Source organism: Chiloscyllium punctatum, chromosome 15, assembly GCF_047496795.1.
Source record: "Chiloscyllium punctatum isolate Juve2018m chromosome 15, sChiPun1.3, whole genome shotgun sequence".
NCBI classification, from domain to species: domain Eukaryota; kingdom Metazoa; phylum Chordata; class Chondrichthyes; order Orectolobiformes; family Hemiscylliidae; genus Chiloscyllium; species Chiloscyllium punctatum.
In genome coordinates, this window is record NC_092753.1 from 30,010,823 (window position 1) to 30,031,492 (window position 20,670).

General features: G+C 44.8%; 1 protein-coding gene across 2 annotated transcripts; it reads right to left on the minus strand.

Moving 5' to 3' along the window:
- Positions 1 to 4,913: 4,913 nt before the first annotated feature.
- Positions 4,914 to 20,349, minus strand: LOC140485898 (transcription elongation factor A N-terminal and central domain-containing protein). 2 transcript variants are annotated; one of them, XM_072584345.1, is made up of 3 exons: positions 20,216 to 20,343; positions 17,515 to 17,580; positions 4,914 to 6,163 (listed from the first exon to the last, which is right to left on the minus strand). In XM_072584345.1, exons 2-3 carry the CDS (start codon positions 17,537 to 17,539, stop codon positions 5,058 to 5,060), a joined length of 1,131 nt encoding a protein of 376 aa, XP_072440446.1. In that variant the 5' UTR covers positions 17,540 to 17,580; positions 20,216 to 20,343; the 3' UTR covers positions 4,914 to 5,057. The 2 variants fall into 2 exon arrangements, with proteins under 2 accessions (XP_072440446.1, XP_072440447.1); XM_072584346.1 differs by lacking the exon at positions 17,515 to 17,580 and having other exon boundaries at positions 20,216 to 20,349.
- Between the last annotated feature and the right edge of the window lie 321 nt (positions 20,350 to 20,670).

Consider the following 20,670-nt stretch of genomic DNA (forward strand, 5'->3'; position numbering starts at 1 on the left):
CTAAGTAAGTTTAAGGCATATACAGGACATTGGTTCGGCCACTGTTGCAATATTGCATGCAATTCTGGTCTCCTTCCTATCGGAAAGATGTTGTGAAACTTGAAAGGGTTTGGACAAGATTTACAAGGTTGTTGCCAGGGTTGGAGGATCTGAGCTACAGGGAGAGGCTGAACAGGCTGGGGCTGTTTTCCCTGGAGCGTCAGAGGCTGAGGGGTGACATTATAGAGGTTTACAAAATTATGACGGGCGTGGGTAGGATAAATAGGCAAAGTCTTTTCCCTGGGGTCGGGGAGTCCAGAACTAGAGGGCATAGGTTTAGGAAGAGAGGGGAAAGACATAAAAGAAACCTAAGGGGCAACTTTTTCATGCAGAGGGTGGTACGTGTATGGAATGAGCTGCCAGATGATATGGTGGAGGCTGGTACAATTGCAACATTTAAAAGGCATTTGGATGGGTATATGAATAGGAAGGGTTTGGAGGGATATAGGCTAGGTGCTGGCAGGTGGGACTAGATTAGGTTGGGATATCTGGTCGGCATGGACGGGTTGGACCGAAGGGTCTGTTCCAATGCTGTACATCCCTATGACTCTATATTGCCACAGGCAGCTGACATACCACCGAGTGACTACGCCAAGACCCACATTGAGCTGCAGAGAGACCAGGCCAGGACCAACCACGAGCCACAGAGAGACCAGGCCGAGACACACCACAAGTCGTAGAGATACCAGGCCAACACCCACCTCGAGCTGCAGAGAGACCAGGCTGGGACATGACACAAGCCACAGAGAGGCCAGGCTGGGACATGACACAAGCCACACAGAGACCAGGCTGGGACATGACACAAGCCGCACAGAGACCAGGCTGAAACACACCACGAGCCGCTGAGAGACCAGGCCAGGATGTGCCATGAGCTGCACGGAGACTGGGTTGGGACCTACCATGGGAGAGGTGAACACCAAGAGGGGGAAAACACCATGAAAGGGGAAGACAAATAAAAATAACAGAAGGAGCAGAGGAGCTCCAGTTGGAGTGTGTTACTCTGCCACCATCTTGACCAATAACTGTATCATTAATCATAAAATACTTACGTTAAATGATTTTAGCTGCGCAGCATGGCTTGTGCTGTACACGTCAGAATAAAGTGCGCTCTGACAAAAGTACTGACATTATCATACCCTGGAAGATGGTCTCTGACCAGACTGGCAGTGTCCTCTCCTCTGGACCATCCCATCTACCAGGACTCAGATCCTCATCAGAGAATCACAGTGCCACCTTTCCCCTCTCTGACGTCTTCATACTTTGTTCTTGACCAAGGCAGGACAGCTTTGGAGTGGTAGTGTTCATCTAGGCACTAAACACCCTTTTAAATATAGTGAGAGCACAATGGTTGCCAATGTTTGGCAGATATCTGCTGAGTGGTGAGTTGTTTTATGAATGGCACGTGATAAGATGAGATGGAAAGTGGAAATGAACAATGCGATTTGGGCAGGACAGCTAATTAATGAAGCAAGATTGGTCAGGTAAGGTGAGAAGTCTCACAAGTCGTCACAGCAAAATACTCAATGCAATCCAGACTGAGCTGAAAAATGTAACATTCAGCTTTCTGCATTTGATAGCAGCTCTTTTAGAATTCCAGGAGACTATGCTGGGAAAATGTAAGCAAGAAATTGTTTTCCTACCCTCTGGACATTATAGTAACATTATTAGAGACGGTTAGAAACTTAAAATTGTTTTTTATTCCAATAACTCCACATTCTCCAAAGTCAAACATGCAGATAGTTAAAATGATTTGGAGATGCCGATGTTGGACTGGGGTGTACAAAGTTAAAAGTCACACAACACCAGGTTATAGTCCAACAGGTTTAATTGGAAGCACACTAGCTTTTGGAGCGCCGCTCCTTCATCAGGTGATTGTCACCTGATGAAGGAGCGTCGCTCCGAAAGCTAGTGTGCTTCCAATTAAACCTGTTGGACTATAACCTGGTGTTGTGTGATTTTTAAGATAGTTTGAAATTTGCGACGCTGTTCAACTGTTCTATCTAAGACAGAAGGCGGGCACACCTAGGAGCTAGCTTAGGACTCTGACCTCAAAAATCTTTAGTAATTCAGTGCCAGACATACCTTTATCAGTATAGCATGATCGTGGGCCCACCCTGTGTGGGAGTGGATGAATTTTCTGCGTGCAACCTTAGGCAATCTGTGTTTAACATAAGTGGTATGACTGGTTCTACAGCCAGTAAGATGTTGAAATTGATTCCTTTCGTAGTACACAGTACCTTCCCCAGAACTGGAATTGTGTAGTTTGTTGCCTGAGGTTTTCTGGTACTGGTGCAATACAAGTTAGTTATGTATTTCAATAAAAATTTGTATTTAACATTTTTAATATAAGGGTGCTTCTCAGGTGTAAATCTAGACAAAGAGTAAGTGTGCCAAAGCAGGGCAAATAGGTAACAGTGATCAAACACTTGGTCTGTTTGTGAACACAATCCAAAGCTTAGGGTCAATAGACTTGAAATATTAACTCTACTTTTCTATCCGCTGATGCTATCAGACCTGTTGAGTTTCTCTAGCACTTTTTGTTCCAGTGTTTAGGACCTAGCTGAAGGTCTGTATATCAATGGTGGCAAACGAAACAAAAAATGCACAAGGGGTCTGAATTAGCACAATGGAGGGTTGTTACAGGTCTAGAGGAGAATATAAACATAGTGCAATGCAGGGAATGGAATGGAGTGTCAATGGTGAGTAGTGTTACAGCTGACTTTTCTGATCTCGAGTAACAATGCCATTTTAATGCTAATGTTCACATCCTGATATGGAGGTCTCATGACTTGGTAGGCAATGCCGCTGTCTGTAAGGATAAGATAAAAGGTAGGGAGGAGGGACTTAGGGTAGGGGCGTTGGAAATGCAATAGGTGGAAGGAGGTCAAGGTGAGAGTGATAGGCCGGAGTGGGGTGGGGGCGGAGAGGTCAGGTAGAAGATTGCAGGTTAGGAAGGCGGTGCTGAGTTCGAGGGATTTGACTGAGACAAGGTGGGGGGAGGGGAAATGAGGAAACTGGAGAAATCTGAGTTCATCCCTTGTGGTTGGAGGGTTCCTAGGTGGAAGATGAGGCGCTCTTCCTCCAACCGTCGTGTTGCTATGGTCTGGCGATGGAGGAGTCCAAGGACCTGCATGTCCTTGGTGGAGTGGGAGGGGGAGTTGAAGTGTTGAGCTACGGGGTGGTTGGGTTGGTTGGTCCGGGTGTCCCAGAGGTGTTCTCTGAAACGTTCCACAAGTAGGTGGCCTGTCTCCCCAATATACAGGAGGCCACATCGGGTGCAGTGGATGCAATAGATGATGTGTGTGGAGGTGGAGGTGAATTTGTGATGGATATGGAAGGATCCCTTGGGGCCTTGGAGGGAAGTGAGGAGGGAGGTGTGGGCGCAAGTTTTGCATTTCTTGTGGTTGCACGGGAAGGTGCCGGGAGTGGAGGTTGGGTTGGTGGGGGGTGTGGACCTGACAAGGGAGTCACGGAGGGAGTGGTCTTTTCGGAATGCTGATAGGGGAGGGAAAGGAATTATATCCCTGGTGGTGGGGTCCGTTTGGAGGTGGCAGAAATGACGGCGGATGATACGCTGTACATGGAGGTTGGTGGGGTGGTAGGTGAGGACCAGTGGGGTTCTGTCCTGGTGGCGGTTGGAGGGGCGGGGCTCAAGGGCGGAGGAGCGGGAAGTGGAAGAGATGCGGTGGAGGGCATCGTCGACCACATCTGGGAGGAAATTGCGGTCCTTGAAGAAGGAGGCCATCTGGGTCGTACGGTTTTGGAACTGGTCCTCCTGGGAGCAGATGCGGCGGAGACGAAGGAATTGGGAATATGGGATGGCGTTTTTACAGGGGGCAGGGTGGGAGGAGGTGTAGTCTAGGTAGCTGTGGGAGTCGGTCGGTTTATAGTAAATGTCCGTGTTGATTCGGTCGCCAGAGATAGAAATGGAAAGGTCTAGGAAGGGGAGGGAGGAGTCTGAGACGGTCCAGGTGAATTTGAGGTCGGGGTGGAAGGTGTTGGTAAAGTGGATGAACTGTTCAACCTCCTCGTGGGAGCACGAGGCAGCGCCGATACAGTCATTGATGTAGCGGAGGAAATTGATGTAGCGGTGGGGCCAGTGTAGCTGCGGAAGATGGACTGTTCCACATATCCTACGAAGAGGCAGGCATAGTTGGGGCCCATGCGGGTGCCCACGGCTACTCCTTTGGTTTGGAGGAAGTGGGAGGATTGGAAAGAGAAGTTGTTCAGGGTGAGGACCAGTTCAGTCAGTCGAAGGAATGCCGCTATCTGAGCCAGAAGCTCTGTATTCGAGTCCCACTCCAGGATTTGTTGGCCATGGAAGAAGTGTACATCTTGTGGTTCAACAGGTTAATAATCAGCTTGAAAATTATTCCAACACTTTCCCACTATTCCCTAAGGGGAAGAAAGTGTGCAAGAAGATTTTTTATAAACCCTCAAAATTTGGACAGGGTTGTTGGTTACTCTAGGGAGAGTTAATGAATTTCAGTCTATCTGGTGTTTACCATTCCCATTTCATTCTTGTACCTCTTATTGCCTATCACACTTTCATACCACATATTAAGTGTTGCACCTCATTTTCCGAGTCCCACTTTCAGTAATGTATATTCCCTTCAATTTCACCCAATGATCTTTCACTGTGCTCCTCATTATTATGACAGGAGTCATAGCAACTCTCAGTCCCTGATCTGAACTCTGACCAAACAACATATCACACTTTAATCGTTTGCCAGCTAACTAAGTTGAATATCTACATTAAATATTGGATTTTAGGACTATGCATTGCTCGTGAAAAGATAATAAAATTCAGGAGTATGAAAGACAACTAACTCTCACAGGAGAAAAATAGATTCAGGCAACGGTTCCTAGGCACTTTTTAAGAGTTTTATTGGTAAATAGATAACGGATTTTGCTATTTTATTCAGTATCTGGTGCATAGCTGTTGACAGACACAGATAGTCACTGGCTGTTAGATAGAAAATAAATAAGTCAAATCCCCCTCAGATCTTATGCCATATCTAAACAGAAATCCAGCCACTGTTATACCATTTTTCTCCGCATTCGTTGCAAATGACAAAAGTCATCATCTGTTCATCGGAATTTCTGTTGCACACCCAACCTGGAAGAAAAAGTGTGCCTCTGGCAATTGCTGTCACCGTACAGTTAAATTTCTCACACCGTTTGCATCTAATCTTGTTGGTCTTTGTTCCTTCCAGCCCATGAGGTAGCTGATGCTCCTGAACTCCAGAGCTTGTGTATGATGCTCTTAGCTGTTTCAGCTCATCGCTTGCCATGTCCATCACAGACATCTCTGCAAACATTTGAGGAGTTACTTCCCCTGATAATATCTTTTGTCTTAAATGGGGATTTTGGGGGTTCTTTAAATTTGCAATCCTGCTTCGAATGCAAGCTTTGTACCTTTTATCATTGTTCATGTGTAATGTATATATAAATTGCTCCACTTTGTTGGCAATACTCTGCCACATTTCAACCACTCTTGCGTCAGCTGTTTCTGAACCAACTAGTGCTTGGAATAGAAGCTCTATGCACTTAGCCCGCACAGCCTGGATAATAAATGTAGGCTGCTTGATTGGAGCTGCACTACAGCTAATTACTACTGAATCTGGGCCTGATGAAAATTGTTTTTCATTGTGTGTTTCTGGAAGCATCTCTGTTGTGGGGTGACTTTGGCTGAGTTCAGTTCCCGTCATTACCTGGTTGTCTTCAGATTGCTGTTCAGGCTTTCCACTCACAGAATCAGTTGCACCCAGCTCAGACTTTAATGTCCCCTCATTAATTTTATCTGTCTTCTCACTCTTTTCTTTGCTGGAAGCACAATGTCTGTCTTCTGGACACTTTTCCTGGAAGCCACTGCTCCTGTAAAGCTTCTTCCATGCAGACAACAGGGTCCGGGCCTTCTTCCTGCTATCTGCATCAGAACAAGTCTTTAAAACTCTGTATACAGCTCTGATGAGGTCAGTATTTTGCAGAATTTCAGAGGTGACTGGAATACCCTCAAAACCATGCAAAAGTAATTTTATCTCCTGGATACTGTTTCCTGAAATAAGCTTATCAATTTGCTGAGCTCTGTGGATTACATCTTTCAGATTGTTCATTGTCATGCCTGCCAAATATCAAATAAGTAGACATTATTATTCATGCAAATCTCACCATTGTCATGGAGAATACATTATGTAAGTTCACCAATTAAAATTAATGCCTCTCCTGCTCCAATTGTCTCTAAGTGGATGTATGCTTATATTTTAATATATATCCATTATATTTATATTTGTTAGCTGAAAAACTAAAGGGAGCTTTTGGGAAATAAGAAAGCAATTTAGTGACACTGTGTTAGGGTGGGCACCTCATGATCATTATTAAAATGAATATATGGTGACTTGAAAGAGATGCAAATTTATTATATCAACTCCTCCATTCCCCAGGGCTATACACTTTGCTCTTTCCTCATCTACCCATTGCATCTTGACGACATCATGGGAAAATATGGGGTCACCTTCCATATAAATATACATATGCTGATCACATTCAGCTCTATTTTTCTGCTCTTCTTTTGGATTCTCTGTGTTACCAGACCCTTTGTCCATCATCCATAAAGCAACAAGCTGCAATTTTATACAGTCCTACTCTGTAACAAATCTACCATCTCCCACCATTGCTATAATAATATACATTGATACAGCACATTTAACATAATAAAATGCCTGAGAATGCTTCTTTGCAGCACTAATCAAACCAGATTTGATGACAAACCACATAGGGAAATGTTAGGGCAGGTGAGTAACGGCTTTGGTCAAATATGAGGGTTTTTAAGAAACATCTGAAAGGATGGTAGAGCTAAGAGGTTTTACAGAGCTGTGGTTTAGCTCGAGGAAGTCACAGCCAGTAATGGTGAGGCAGTGCAAATCTGCACTGGAGACCAAAACACAAGCTTGGTACAACCTCCTCCTTTCTCTGGTCACTCTCTCAGGTTGAACCGGACTGTGTACAATATCAATGTTCTGTTTGACTTCAAACTGAACTCTGACTGCTCATGTGCTGCTGCTCCATTGCCTCCAACTTAAAACTCTCAGCATCATGTTACACAATTCACGATACACGAATTCAAACAGCAAAGGTAGCAACTGTGCAGGTTCTCTCTTTCGTTCTCTCTCCTGCACTGTCCTCACCATGCGCTTCCTTTGTCTGCTCTTCTCCCTTTTAAACTGCTGTTGTTTTGACTTTTTTTTCCAAAGTTCCAAAACAATGCAACAGCATATAAAACAGTAATTGCTGCTCCTGGAATTCGAGGAAATCACCTCCAACACCTAAAATACCTCAAAAAAAGGAGCAGATCTTACAGCCAGAAATTTTTGCCATCCTCCATCTTGGATTACCCAGAATCCAGAAACCCAGATTGAGTTTTTTGAAGAAGTAACAAAGAAGATTGATGAGGGCAGAGCAGTAGATGTGATCTATATGGACTTCAGTAAGGCATTCGACAAGGTTCCCCATGGGAGACTGATTAGCAAGGTTAGATCTCACGGAATACAGGGAGAACTAGCCATTTGGATACAGAACTGGCTCAAAGGTAGAAGACAGAGGGTGGTGGTGGAGGGTTGTTTTTCAGACTGGAGGCCTGTGACCAGTGGAGTGCCACAAAGATTGATGCTGGGCCCTCTACGTTTTGTCATTTACATGAATGATTTGGATGCGAGCATAAGAGGTACAGTTAGTAAGTTTGCAGATGACACCAAAATTGGAGGTGTAGTGGACAGCGAAGAGGGTTACCTCAGATTACAACAGGATGGGCCAATGGGCTGAGAAGTAACAGATGGAGTTTAATTCAGATAAATACGAGGTGCTGCATTTTGGGAAAGCAAATCTTAGCAGGACTTATACACTTAATGGTAAGGTCCTAGGGAGTGTTGCTGAAGAAAGAGACCTTAGAGTGGAGGTTCATAGCTCTTTGGAAGTGGAGTCGCAGGTAGATAGGATAGTGAAGAAGGTGTTTGGTATGCTTTCCTTTATTGGTCAGAGTATTGAGTATAGGAGTTGGGAGGTCATGTTGCGGCTGTAGAGGATATTGGTTAGGCCACTGTTGGAATATTGCATGCAATTCTGGTCTCCTTCCTATTGGAAAGATGTTGTGAAACTTGAAAGGGTTCAGAAAAGATTTACAAGGATGTTGCCAGGGTTGGAGGATCTGAGCTACAGGGAGAGGCTGTACAGGCTGGGGCTGTTTTCCCTGGAGCGTTGGAGGCTGAGGAGTGACCTTATAGAGGTTTACAAAATTATGAGGGGCATGGATAGGATAAGTGGACAAAATATTTTCTCTGGGGTCGGGGAGTCCAGAATTAGAGGGCATAGGTTTAGGGTGAGAGGGGAAAGATACAAAAGAGACCTAAGGGGCATCTTTTTCACGCAGAGGGTGGTATGTGTATGGAATGAACTGCCAGAGGATGTGGTGGAGGCTGGTACAATTGCAACATTTGAGAGGCATTTGGACGGGTACATGAATAGGAAGGGTTTGGAGGGATATGGGTCGAGTGCTGGCAGGTGGGACTAGATTGGGTTGGGATATCTGGTCGGCATGGACGGGTTGGACTGAAGGGTCTGTTTCCATGCTGTACATCTCTGTGACTCCATGTTTCAATCCCTTCATGGTCTCACCCCGCTATTGCTCTGCAGCTTTCTTCAGCTCTACCACACCTCTATCAACATCTCCCATACCCTCCCCTCAATTCTTCCAAACACAATCACTTCCATTCAAAAGGACAAGGGCAGCAGATACATGGGAACAACACCACCTTCAAGTTCCACTCTAATCCCATGCACCATCCTGACTTGGAAATATATTGCTGTTCCTTCAGTGTCGCTGGGTGAGAATCCTAGAATTCCTTCATAAGGGCATTGTGGGCCAACCCACAGCAGGTGGACTGCAGCAGTTCAAGAAGGCAGCTCACCCCCACCTTCTCAGGGGCAACTTAGGATGAGCAATAAATACTGGCTAGCCAAAAGCACCCATATCACACCAGTGAATAAATAAAAAAAGTCCTCTTCCCCAACTTTCCAAACACCCCTAACCCTGATCTTCTATCGTTGTCTATTCCTACATCCCAAAAGTGGCAACCTTGCCTTCAGACCTCAAACCCTTGTGCTCTGGAACCTTTAATCTAAACTCTGTTGCTTCTCCTGCCATTGCTTTAGGAACGTCCTTATCATTCAGTTCTGTGGCCAAGCTTTGGTTACCCCCACTAATAGCTTTTGCCTGATTCTGTCTCTGTGAAGTGTCTTTAGACATTTTCTAAAGGAAAAGGTACTATGTAAATGCTACTGCTAGTTTTGTGATTTTTTTTCTCCCTAATACTTGTGTTTTTTTTAAACTCAATAAAATCTGAGCAACATCTAGAGAATTCAGCTGCTTACTTCAGCTCTTTCTCTGCCTGGAGGCAGGGACTGCTTGAATTTTTCAGCCATTTCTTTGTATATGTTGAATGGTGTATATGAGCAGCATGGTGGCTCAGTGGTTAGCACTGCTGCCTCACAGCACCAGGCACCTGGGTTCAATTCCACCCTCAGGCGACTGTCTGTGTGGAGTTTGCACATTCTCCCCGTGTCTGTGTGGGTTTCCTCCATGTGCTCGGGTTTCCTCCCACAGTCCAAAGATGTGCCGTTCAGGTGGATTGGCCATGTGGAATTGCCAATAGTGTCTAGGGATGTGTAAATTAGGTGGATTAGCCATGGGGAATGCAGGGATCGGGTAAGGCGGTGAGTCTGGATGGGATGCTCTTCGGAGGGTTGATGTGGACTTGTTGGGCCAAATGGTCTGTTTCCACACTGTAGGGATTCTATGGCATATACGTTCTGGCTGCTCTACAATTTGAATTTTACATTGTCCTTATTCCTGAGTTTTACAGATTTTGCCTTATTTCTTCTTGCTGTCAGCAAGAAGTCTTTGATTTCTGCAACCATTTGAGGGACGGTGTCCCAGAATCAAGCAGCGTGGAGATGTGTAAGAAAGAACTTAACCACCCTTGTGTTCAGAATAATTTGTTTACAATTAGTGTTATTTATAGATTTGAAAAACTGCAAGTTTGATTTGTCCTTAAGTTTTTAACAATGTTCTTGCAGTGTTTTAGGACTGTCTCACTCCTTAGGCCAATATGCTTTACAAATGTTATTCATATTAAAATACATCAAGCATTTGGAGCTCCCTCCAATGGCCTAGGTTTCTACAGCAATGACAAAATAGATTGCTCCAGAATCAACTTCATCCTTGCTGTTTTAGCTAATCCTAAACAGGTTGCTGTAAATGTCCTTAATGCCATATTCTAGGGAAAGGTGTATCAGTGTATAATCCTCTCTTTGTTGCTGCAAAGTACAGATGCAGACTTCAGCTGAGACTGACTTTGGCTGTGACTCCCTTCCTGCTTTCCAGGCCAACAAGTGAAGACCTGGCTGAGGCAGCGAAGTGTAACGGACCTTGTACAGTCACAGCAAAGGAATAAGAGATGTCGCCACGGTAACCTCTGGGAAATTCTGTGTCCCTGTAGCAAAGAGTAGTTTTTTTTAGGAGCTTAACCTTGATTTTAGCTCAACTGCAACTAAAATTAATCACTTGAGCTCCAGTGTTGGGGTGGGGGGTAAGCTGTCTCACAGCTTTCCGGTACTCTGGAAGCCTGGACAAACACACATTGCAATGTTATTTTGCATGCGTGTTACTAAGGCAACAGTGACCCCTGAAGTGAAACACAGAGCAGCTGATATTTTGAACAATAGAGTTCTTATTGCCTTGGGGAAGCTAGACTGCCAGGCTTTTGCACAATCAGGATCTTACTTTAAGAGTGGCATTAACCCCTTCTCTCCCATTTCAAACTAAAACTTACATTTAAAGGAATCTGCCACAAACAACCCTGCACACCAATCTCTGATCTGGGTTTGATCTGGGTTTTGTAGAAGGACCCTCAAACAAACTACAGTAGCGCCTCGACTTACGAACTTAATCCGTTCCGAATCCCAGTTCGCGAACTGAAAAGTTCACTAACTGAATCAATTTTTCCCATTGTTCAGGTAACGTAAGAATGCTTGGACGTAGCAACGAACGCTGTTCACAGCGCACACGCCAAAGACGAACTGAATGAGATCACGCGGGGCCCGAGAGCTTTTGCGTTCAACAAGCGTGTAGCAAACGAAACCACATGGTCGCACACGGGCTTTTTGCATTCGTACCTTCGCTTGTACCTTGAATTTCGCACATACGTTGAAGCAAAATTTTACATACAATCCTGTTCGTAAACCCAATTGTTTGCGAACGGGGTCGTTCGTATGTCGAGGCGCTACTGTATTTCAAACCCCCAAACTACAGTGATCCCAATGGAAACTGTGATCCCAGGAAGTCTAGATTTATAACTGCACTTATAATCAAAAATAGTATTGATTAATTGTAAAATACAGCAGAGTCAGGTGGCATCATAAGGGGAAGTCATATCTGGCAGACGTGTTGGAATTGCTTGAGGAGGTAATGAGACAGTGAGTGTGATCTTTTTGTATTTCCAGAAGGCCTTTAACAAGGTGCTGCACAACAGACTGCTAAATCAGATAAGATTCTGTGGGCTTCAGGGCAAGCTACTGGCATGGATAAAGGATTGGCTGACTGGCAGAAGACAGAGAGGAGGAAAAAAGTGTATTTTTCAAGCTGTTTGGGAGGATTTAAACTAGTAAGGTGGGGAGTGGGACCCAGGGAGATAGTGAGGAAAGAGATCGATCTGAGACGGGTAGAGCTGAGAACAGAAGAGAGTCAAACAGTCAGGGCAGGCAGGGACAAGGTAGCACTAATAAATTAAATTGCATTTATTTCAATGCAAGGGGCCTAACAGGGAAGGCAGATGAACTCAGGGCATGGTTAGGAACATGGGACTGAGATATCATAGCAATTACAGAAACATGGCTCAGGGATGGACAGGATTGGCAGCTTAATGTTCCAGGATACAAATGCTACAGGAAGGAGCAAAAGGGAGGCAAGACAGGAGGGGGAGTGGCGTTTTTGATAAGGGATAGCATTACAGCTGTGCTGAGAGAGGATATTCCCAGAAATACATCCAGGGAGGTTATTTGGAGAAATAAGAAAGGGATGATCACCTTATTGGGATTGTATTATAGACCCCCTAATAGTCAGAAGGAAATTGAGAAACAAACTTGGGAGGAGATCTCAGCTATCTGTAAGAATAATAGGGTAGTTATGGTAGGGGATTTTAACTTTCCAAACATAGACTGGAACTGCTATAGTGTTTAGGGTTTAGATAGAGAGGAATTTGTTAAATGTGTACAACACAATTATCTGATTCAGTATGTGGATGTACCGACTAGAGAAGGTGCAAAACTTGACCTACTATTGGGAAATAAGGCAGGGCAGGTGACTGAGGTGTCAGTGGGGGAGCACTTTGGGGCCAGCGACCATAATTCTATTAGATTTAAAATAGTGGTGGAAAAAGATAGACCAGATCTAAAAGTTGAAGTTCTGAATTGGAGAAAGGCTAATTTTGACGGTATTAGGCAAGAACTTTCAAAAGGTGATTGGGGGCAGATGTTCGCAGGTAAAGGGACGGCTGGAAAATGGGATGCCTTCAGAAATGACACGATGAGAATCCAGAGAAAAAATATTCCTGTCAGGATGAAAGGAAAGGCCGGTAGGTATAGGGAATGCTGGATGACTAAAGAAATTGAGGGTTTGGTTAAGAAAAAGAAGGAAGCTTATGTCAGGTATAAACAGGATAGATCGAGTGAATCCTCAGAAGAGTATAAAGGCAGTAGGAATATACTTAACAGGGAAATCAGGAGGGCAAAAAGGGGACATGAAATAGCTTTGGTAAATAGAATTAACGAGAATCCAAAGGGGTTTTACAAATACATTAAGGACAAAGGGGTAACTAGGGAGAGAATAGGGCCCCTCAAAGATCAGCAAGGCGGCCTTTGTGTGGAGCCCCAGAAAATGGGGGAAATACTAAACGAGTATTTTGCATAAAGGTGGATAAATCCCTAGGACCTGATCTAGTACCCTAGAATTTTGTGGGAAGCTAGGGAAGTGATTGCTGGGCCTCTTGCTGAGATATTTGTATCATCAATAGTCACAGGTGAGGTGCCGGAAGACTGGAGGTTGCTAATGTGGTGCCACTGTTTAAGAAAGGGTGGTAAAGACAAGCCAGGGAACTATAGACAGGTGAGCTTGACCTCAGTGGTGGGCAAGTTGTTGGAGGGAATTCTGAGGGACAGGATGTATTTGGAAAGGCAAGGACTGATTAGGGATAGTCAACATGGCTTTGTGCATGGGAAATCATGTCTCACAAACTTGATTGAGTTTTTTGAAGAAGTAACAAAGAGGACTGATGAGAGCAGAGCAGTAGATGTGATCTATATGGACTTCAGTAAGGCTTTGACAAGGTTCCCATGGGAGACTGATTAGCAAGGTTATATCTCATGGAATAAAGACAGAACTAGCCATTTGGATATGGAACTGGCTCAAAGGTAGAAGACAGAGGGTGATGGTGGAGGGTTGTTTTTCAGACTGGAGGCCTGTGACCAGTGGAGTGCCACAAGGATCAATGCTGGGTCCTCTACTTTTTGTCATTTACATAAATGATTTGGATGCGAGCATAAGAGGTACAGTTAGTAAGTTTGCAGATGACACCAAAATTGGAGGTGTAATGGACAGCGAAGAAGGTTACCTCATATTACAACAGGATCTTGATCAGATGGGCCAATAGGCTGAGAAGTGGCAGATGGAGTTTAATTCAGATAAATGCGAGGTACTGCATTTTGGGAAAGCAAATTTTAGCAGGACTTGTACACTTAATGGTAAAGTCCTAGGGAGTGTTGCTGAACAAAAAGACCTTGGAGTGCAGGTTCATAGCTCCTTGAAAGTGGAATCACAGGTCGATAGGATAGTGAAGAAGGCGTTTGGTATGCTTTCCTTTATTGGTCAGAGTATTGAGTACAGGAGTTGGGAGGTCATATTGCGGCTGTACAGGACATTGGTTAGGCCACTGTTGGAATATTACGTGCAATTCTGGTCTCCTTCCTATCGGAAAGATGTTGTGAAACTTGAAAGAGTGGGCGGCACGGTGGCACAGTGGTTAGCACAGCGCCAGAGACCCGGGTTCAATTCCCGACTCAGGCGACTGACTGTGTGGAGTTTGCACATTCTCCCCGTGTCTGCGTGGGTTTCCTCCGGGTGCTCCGGTTTCCTCCCACAGTCCAAAGATGTGCAGGTCAGGTGAATTGGCCATGCTAAATTGCCCGTAGTGTTAGGTAAAGGGGTAAATGTAGGGGAATGGGTGGGTTGCGCTTCGGCAGGTCGGTGTGGACTTGTTGGGCCGAAGGGCCTGTTTCCACACTGTAAGTAATCTAATCTAATCTAGTTCAGGAAAGATTTACAAGGATGTTGCCAGGGTTGTAGGATTTGAGCTATAGGAAGAGACTGAACATGCTGGGGCCATTTTCCCCGGAGCGTCAGAGGCTGAGGGGTGACCTTTTAGAGGTTTACAAAATTATGAGGGGCATGGATAGGATAAATAGGCAAAGTATTTTCCCTGGGGTGGGGGAGTCCAGAACTAGAGGGCATAGGTTTAGGGTGAGAGGGGAAAGATATAAAAGGGACCTAAGGGGCAACTCTTTCACACAGAGAGTGGTACGTGTATGGAATGAGCTGCCAGAGAAAGTGGTGGAGGCTGGTACAATTGCAACATTTAAAAGGCATTTGGATGGGTATATGAATAGGAAGGGTTTGGAGGGATATGGGTCGGGTGCTGGCAGGTGGGACTAGATCGGGTTGGGATATCTGGTCGGCATGGACCAGTTGGACCATGCTGTACATCTCTATGTCTCTATGACTGGTGGAGTTCCGCAGGGGTTAATGTTGGTACCACACTATTCATGTTAAGCTTTAACGATGAAGAAACTACTAAATTTACAGATGGCACAAAGATTGGTGAGGGATAGGTGGTGTTGAGGAAATGGGGAGGCGACAGAAGGACTTGGACATGCTAGGCTAATGGACAAAGAAGTGGCAGATGGAATACAATGTAAGAAAGTTTGAGGTTTACGTTTTGGTTGGAAAAGTATAGAAATAAACAATTTTCTAAATGGGGAAGAATTTGTAAGTCTGAAGTGCAAAGGGACTTGGGAGTCCTGATTCAGGATTCACTTAGGGTTAACATGCAGGTTCATAGGCAGTTAGGAAGGCAAATGCTATGTTAGCATTCATTTCGAGAGGACTAGTAAACAAGAGCAGAGATATAATGAGGCTCTGGTCAGACCATGTTATTGAGTGTATTTAAACAGAGATAGATTCGTGACTGTAAGGGAATCAAGGAACAGCACAGTGCCTCTATGCCAGGGACCTGGGTTCGATTCCACCCTCAGGAGACTGGTGCAAACTCCACACAGACATTCTCCCCGTGTCTACGTGGGTGGGTTTTCTCTAGTTACTTCGGTTTCCTCACACAGTCCAAAGATGTGAACATTAGGTGGATTGGCCATGCTAAATTAACCGCAGTGTTTAGGGATGCAGGAATGTATGGGTGGATTTGGGTGGGATACTCTTCGGAAGGTCGGTGCAGATTCAATGGGCTGAAAGGCCCACTTCCAAACTGTGATTCAAAGGTTACAGACAGAAGGCAGGAGAATGGAGTGGAGAAACATACTCACCATGATTGAATAGCGGAGCAGACTCAGTGAGATGAATGGCCTAATTCTGCTCCTATGTCTTACGGTCTTAAAATTCTATTTGCTTTCTTAATTATGTGCTGCATCTGTATATTAACTTGTATGTTTTATACACTGGAACATTAAGATCAGTGTGCATTGCATTTTTCGAGTACCTCTCCATTTAAAGAGTGGTCTGCATTGTGGTTGTAACCAAAGTACATGAGCTCATACTTTCCAAAACAAAACTGCATTAACTTTGTTTTTGCCCATTCACTTAATTTCCGTTCACACAAAAGAGATGCCTGAGCGGAGATCTGATTGAAGTAGAGTCAGAAACATTATGGACATTTAAGCAACTCTTGGATAGGCACATGGATGATAATAAAATGTAGGTTATATAGGTTAGTTTGATCTTAGAGTAGGAGAAAAGGTTGGCACAACATTGAGGGCTGAAGGGCCTGTACTGTGCAGTACTATTCCATGTTCTATGTAATAAAGGTGCTTCACAAAAGCAGGACCAAATCAAATAGAACATGGTGGCACAGCAGCTCAGTGGTTAGCACTGCTGCATCACAGTGCCAGGGACACAGGTTCAATTCCAGCCTTTGGTGACTGTGTGGAATTTGCACATTCTTCCTTGAGTGGGTTTCCTCCAGGTGCTCCAGTTTCCTTCCACAGTCCAAAGATGTAAAGGCTAGGTGGATTAGCCAGGCTAAATTGCCCATAGTGGGATGTGTAGGTTAGGTGAATTAGTCAGGGGTAAATATAGGGTAGGGGAATGGGTCTGGGTGGGTTACTCTTTGGAGGGTCAGTATGGACTTGTTGAGCCCAAGGGCCTGCTTCCACACTGTACGGATTCTATGATCAAGGCACAGAAAGACATATTAGACAGTTGGATGAAAAGCCTGGTCAGACAGTAGGTCTCAAGAGGTATTTTTAGAAGAGGAGTCAATCCAGGAGGTTTGGGAAGTAAATTGCAGAGCTTAGAGACTAGACAGATGTAATCACAGCCAACAATGGTGTAAGCTTGGAAAGCTGGGATGCTTAAGAGATATTGGAGTACTGCAACCATTTGAGATGTGAAGGTGGGTTGTGTTGAAAATGGTCCACTGAAGGAAGCTCCAAAAATGGAAGTTAAGAACATCTATATGAGGATACAAACATAGTGGAAAAGGAAGAAAATATAATACAACAATTCCCTGTGTAGAAGGTGGCCTTGTCAGAGCATATACAAGGAAGAAGGATAAACTAGGAGAAAAGAATGGAGACCTTTCTGGTGATAGAATATAGGTAGCAATATAATCCATGTCATTGTATGAATCAATAGACTTACTATAATTATCACTGGGGTCAAAGAAGTTGCGAAAGTGAAAGGAAAAGTCAGATGTGACCAAGTCAAAATGTGGGATGGCTAGAAAGTGATGCACAGTTCATAATTCTCTAATCAGGAAGAGAGGTGAAAATAGCACTGACAGAGCCATTATTGAATGATAAAGAAGCAGCACTCCAAAAGATTGCGATTTCAAATAAACCTGTTGGACCATAACCTGGTGTTGTGTGACTTCTGACTAGTCATTAAAAAAATGAAAAAAAAATCAAAGCGTTTTAGATTGCAGCTGGCAGAGGCTGGGAAGCGCACTACTTATATCTGAAGCCATATCTCGGAGACAGTAGGGAAAACATTTTAAAAGTAATTCACATTTAACAATCAACATTAACAATTGAAACCAACTTTGGTACTAGAGTGTATATTGCATCACACTTGGAACTCACCCATGCAAACCACTGTAATTACCATTTTAACTGGAACATCATCAAATGAAGTGTAAAATCCTGAAGCTAGATTGGGTGTCAAGAGGTACATATAAATAGAATTTCATTTTGCAGCAAACAGCATCGTAGTAAAACATCACTGTAATATGATGATGTGGCTGAGTTTACAGTTTTAAAGAGGCAATATCATGAAGAACAATTTTGCAAATGCTTTTCTATTGCCTTGAAAAGTAATATAATGTAAAAAAAAGTTGATTTATCTGGTACCATCTATTAATTATCATGATGAAAACAATAGTGATGTTTCCTCCCAAAGAAAGGTTTTCCAAATGATTTCTAAACAGTGTATTTAACAACAGCTTTAGATTAGATTAGATTACATTACATTAAAGCGTGGAAACAGGCCCTTCGGCCCAACAAATCCACACCGACCCGCCGAAGCGCGACCCACCCATACCCCTAACCTAACACTATGGGCAATTTAGCATGGCCAATTCACCTTACCTGCACATCTTTGGCCTGTGGGAGGAAACCGGAGCAAACCCACGCAGACACGGGGAGAACGTGCAAACTCTACACAGTCAGTCGCCTGAGGTGGGAAATGAACGCGGGTCTCTGGCGCTGTGAGGCAGCAGTGCTAACCACTGTGCCACCGTACCGCCCATTCTTCAAACCGTACTCAAAAATAAAATAGTTCTCACATGGAAGATTCCTGTGTGACCTCTGTATATCACTCACGACAATTTACCCAATTATACCTGGTTAGGCCACATTTGGAGTACTGTGTGCAGTTCTGGTCGCCTCACTTTAGGAAAGATGTGGAAGCTTTGGAGAGGGTGCAGAGAAGATTTACCAGGATGTTGCCTGGAATGGAGAGTAGGTCATACGAGGATAGGTTGAGAGTTCTCGGCCTTTTCTCGTTGGAACGGCGAAGGATGAGGGGTGACTTGATAGAGGTTTATAAGATGATCAGAGGAATAGATAGAGTAGACAGTCAGAAACTTTTTCCCCGGGTACAACAGAGTGTTACAAGGGGACATAAATTTAAGGTGAAGGGTGGAAGGTATAGGGGAGATGTCAGGGGTGGGTTCTTCACCCAGAGAGTGGTGGGGGCATGGAATGCGCTGCCCGTGGGAGTGGTAGAGTCAGATTCATTGGCGACCTTTAAGCGGCATTTGGATAGGTACATGGATGGGTGCTTAATCTAGGATAGAAGTTCGGCACAACATCGTGGGCCGAAGGGCCTGTTCTGTGCTGTATTGTTCTATGTTCTATGTTCTATGTTCTATGTTCTATACAGGGCAATTTTTGAACTATTATATTGATAAACAACAATCTTAAAATAGAGAATTTAAGAAGTGGGAAGTGAAAGATAGAAAGTGCAGAAAATATGTACAAAACTATAAAATCCACATTGATTTTTCATTTTTAAGATGTATTTGCACTAGCCAAACTGACTTTGTGGAGTACAATGACATTCACTGTTTTCCAGTCAGGCAACTCAAATTAATCTCCCTCCTCCAAAGTTCCTCAAGTCAGATACAGGGGTCTCCAAAGTTATGTTGATTATTAATGAACCAATTAACCTCATGATCACAAAACCTGAATAAACAAATTGGCCTTTGACAGTCACCTCACTCACCCACACTTCATCGAATGGGGTGTTCTGTCAGTGTATGTGCTGGAACCAAGATGTCATGAACAGATAATTTGGTCATTGTCACAGTGCAGTCTGTCGGTGTTTACTGTGTGCAAATTTGCTGCCACATGTTCCATATAACAAAAAATGACTGCTCTTGGATAAAGTCCCATTGGCCATAAAGTACCTTGGGGTGAAGGGAGGTTGAGGAAAATGCTGCATGAAATGCAAATTTGTCACTCACTTTGTCTCCAGACACATTCCAACCTTATTTAGATTAGATTAGATTCCCTACAGTGTGGAAACAGGCCCTTTGGCCCAACAAGTCCACACCTACCCTCCGAAGAGCAACCCACCCAGACCCGTTCCCCTACATTTACCCTGACGAATGCACCTAACACTACAGGCAATCTAGCATCGCCAATTCACCTAACCTACACATCTTTGGACTGTGGGAGGAAACCAGAGCACCCGGAGGAAACCCACGCAGACACAGAGAGAATGTGCAAACTCCACACAGACAGTTTCCCAAGGTGGGAATTGAACCCGGGTCCCTGGTGCTATGAGGCAGCAGTGCTAACCACTGAGCCACTGTGCCACCACTTATGTAGCTATCAACCTTTTTCCAAACTATGACTGCAATGTATGATTAAACCAGAATGCAACCGAGGAAAAGGTGGCTATTCTCTTATTCGTGAAATTCACTGACTGCTTGGAAATGTGGTGTAAGTGTTTGGATTAAAACTATGTGCAAGGGGGAGAAAGCAGCTTGGAACATGGGGATGACATTTTTTGTTTGACAGGCCAGTACTGGGGCCGATTGGCCTCTGCCTGTGATACTTTCCCCATTTGTTGGGGAAGGGGGAGGGTGTAGAGCAGTAAAACCCTCCAGCCGGCAGGTGGCGGTGTCACTGTCCTGAGGTCTCCAACTCCCCGGGAACAGGGGGCAGCGGGAGAGAGAGAGACAGGGCCCGGAATCCCGGGGAGGGTGTGGCGGCCAGCCTCAAGCTGATGGGTTTCCAGTAATCGGAGGGAAAAAAATACAAAACAAAAACCACTTACTCTCCGATCCCCACCGTCTGCTCGCTCTTGGCGCCTGACGCCGGGGGAACAGAGACTCCTGCAGGTGGCGCTGCTGAACCGGATCGAGCCTCCAGGACTGGACCACACCCCTGGGGGCGGAGCGGGACTGGACCACGCCCCTGGGGGCGGAGCGGAACTGGACCACACCCCTGGGGGCGGAGCGGGCCTGGACCACACACCCCTGGGGGCGGGGCGAGACTGGACAACACCCCTGGAGGCGGGGCATGAGTGGACCACACCCCTTGGGGCGGGGAAAGTCTGCGCCTATAGTATGGCGACCAAAACTGCACACAGTATTCCAGATGTAGCCGCACCAGAGTCTTATACAACTGCAGCATGACCTCAGGACTCCGGAACTCAATTCCTCTACCAATAAAAGCCAGTACACCATATGCCTTCTTCACTGCACTATTTACTTGGGTGGCAACTTTCAG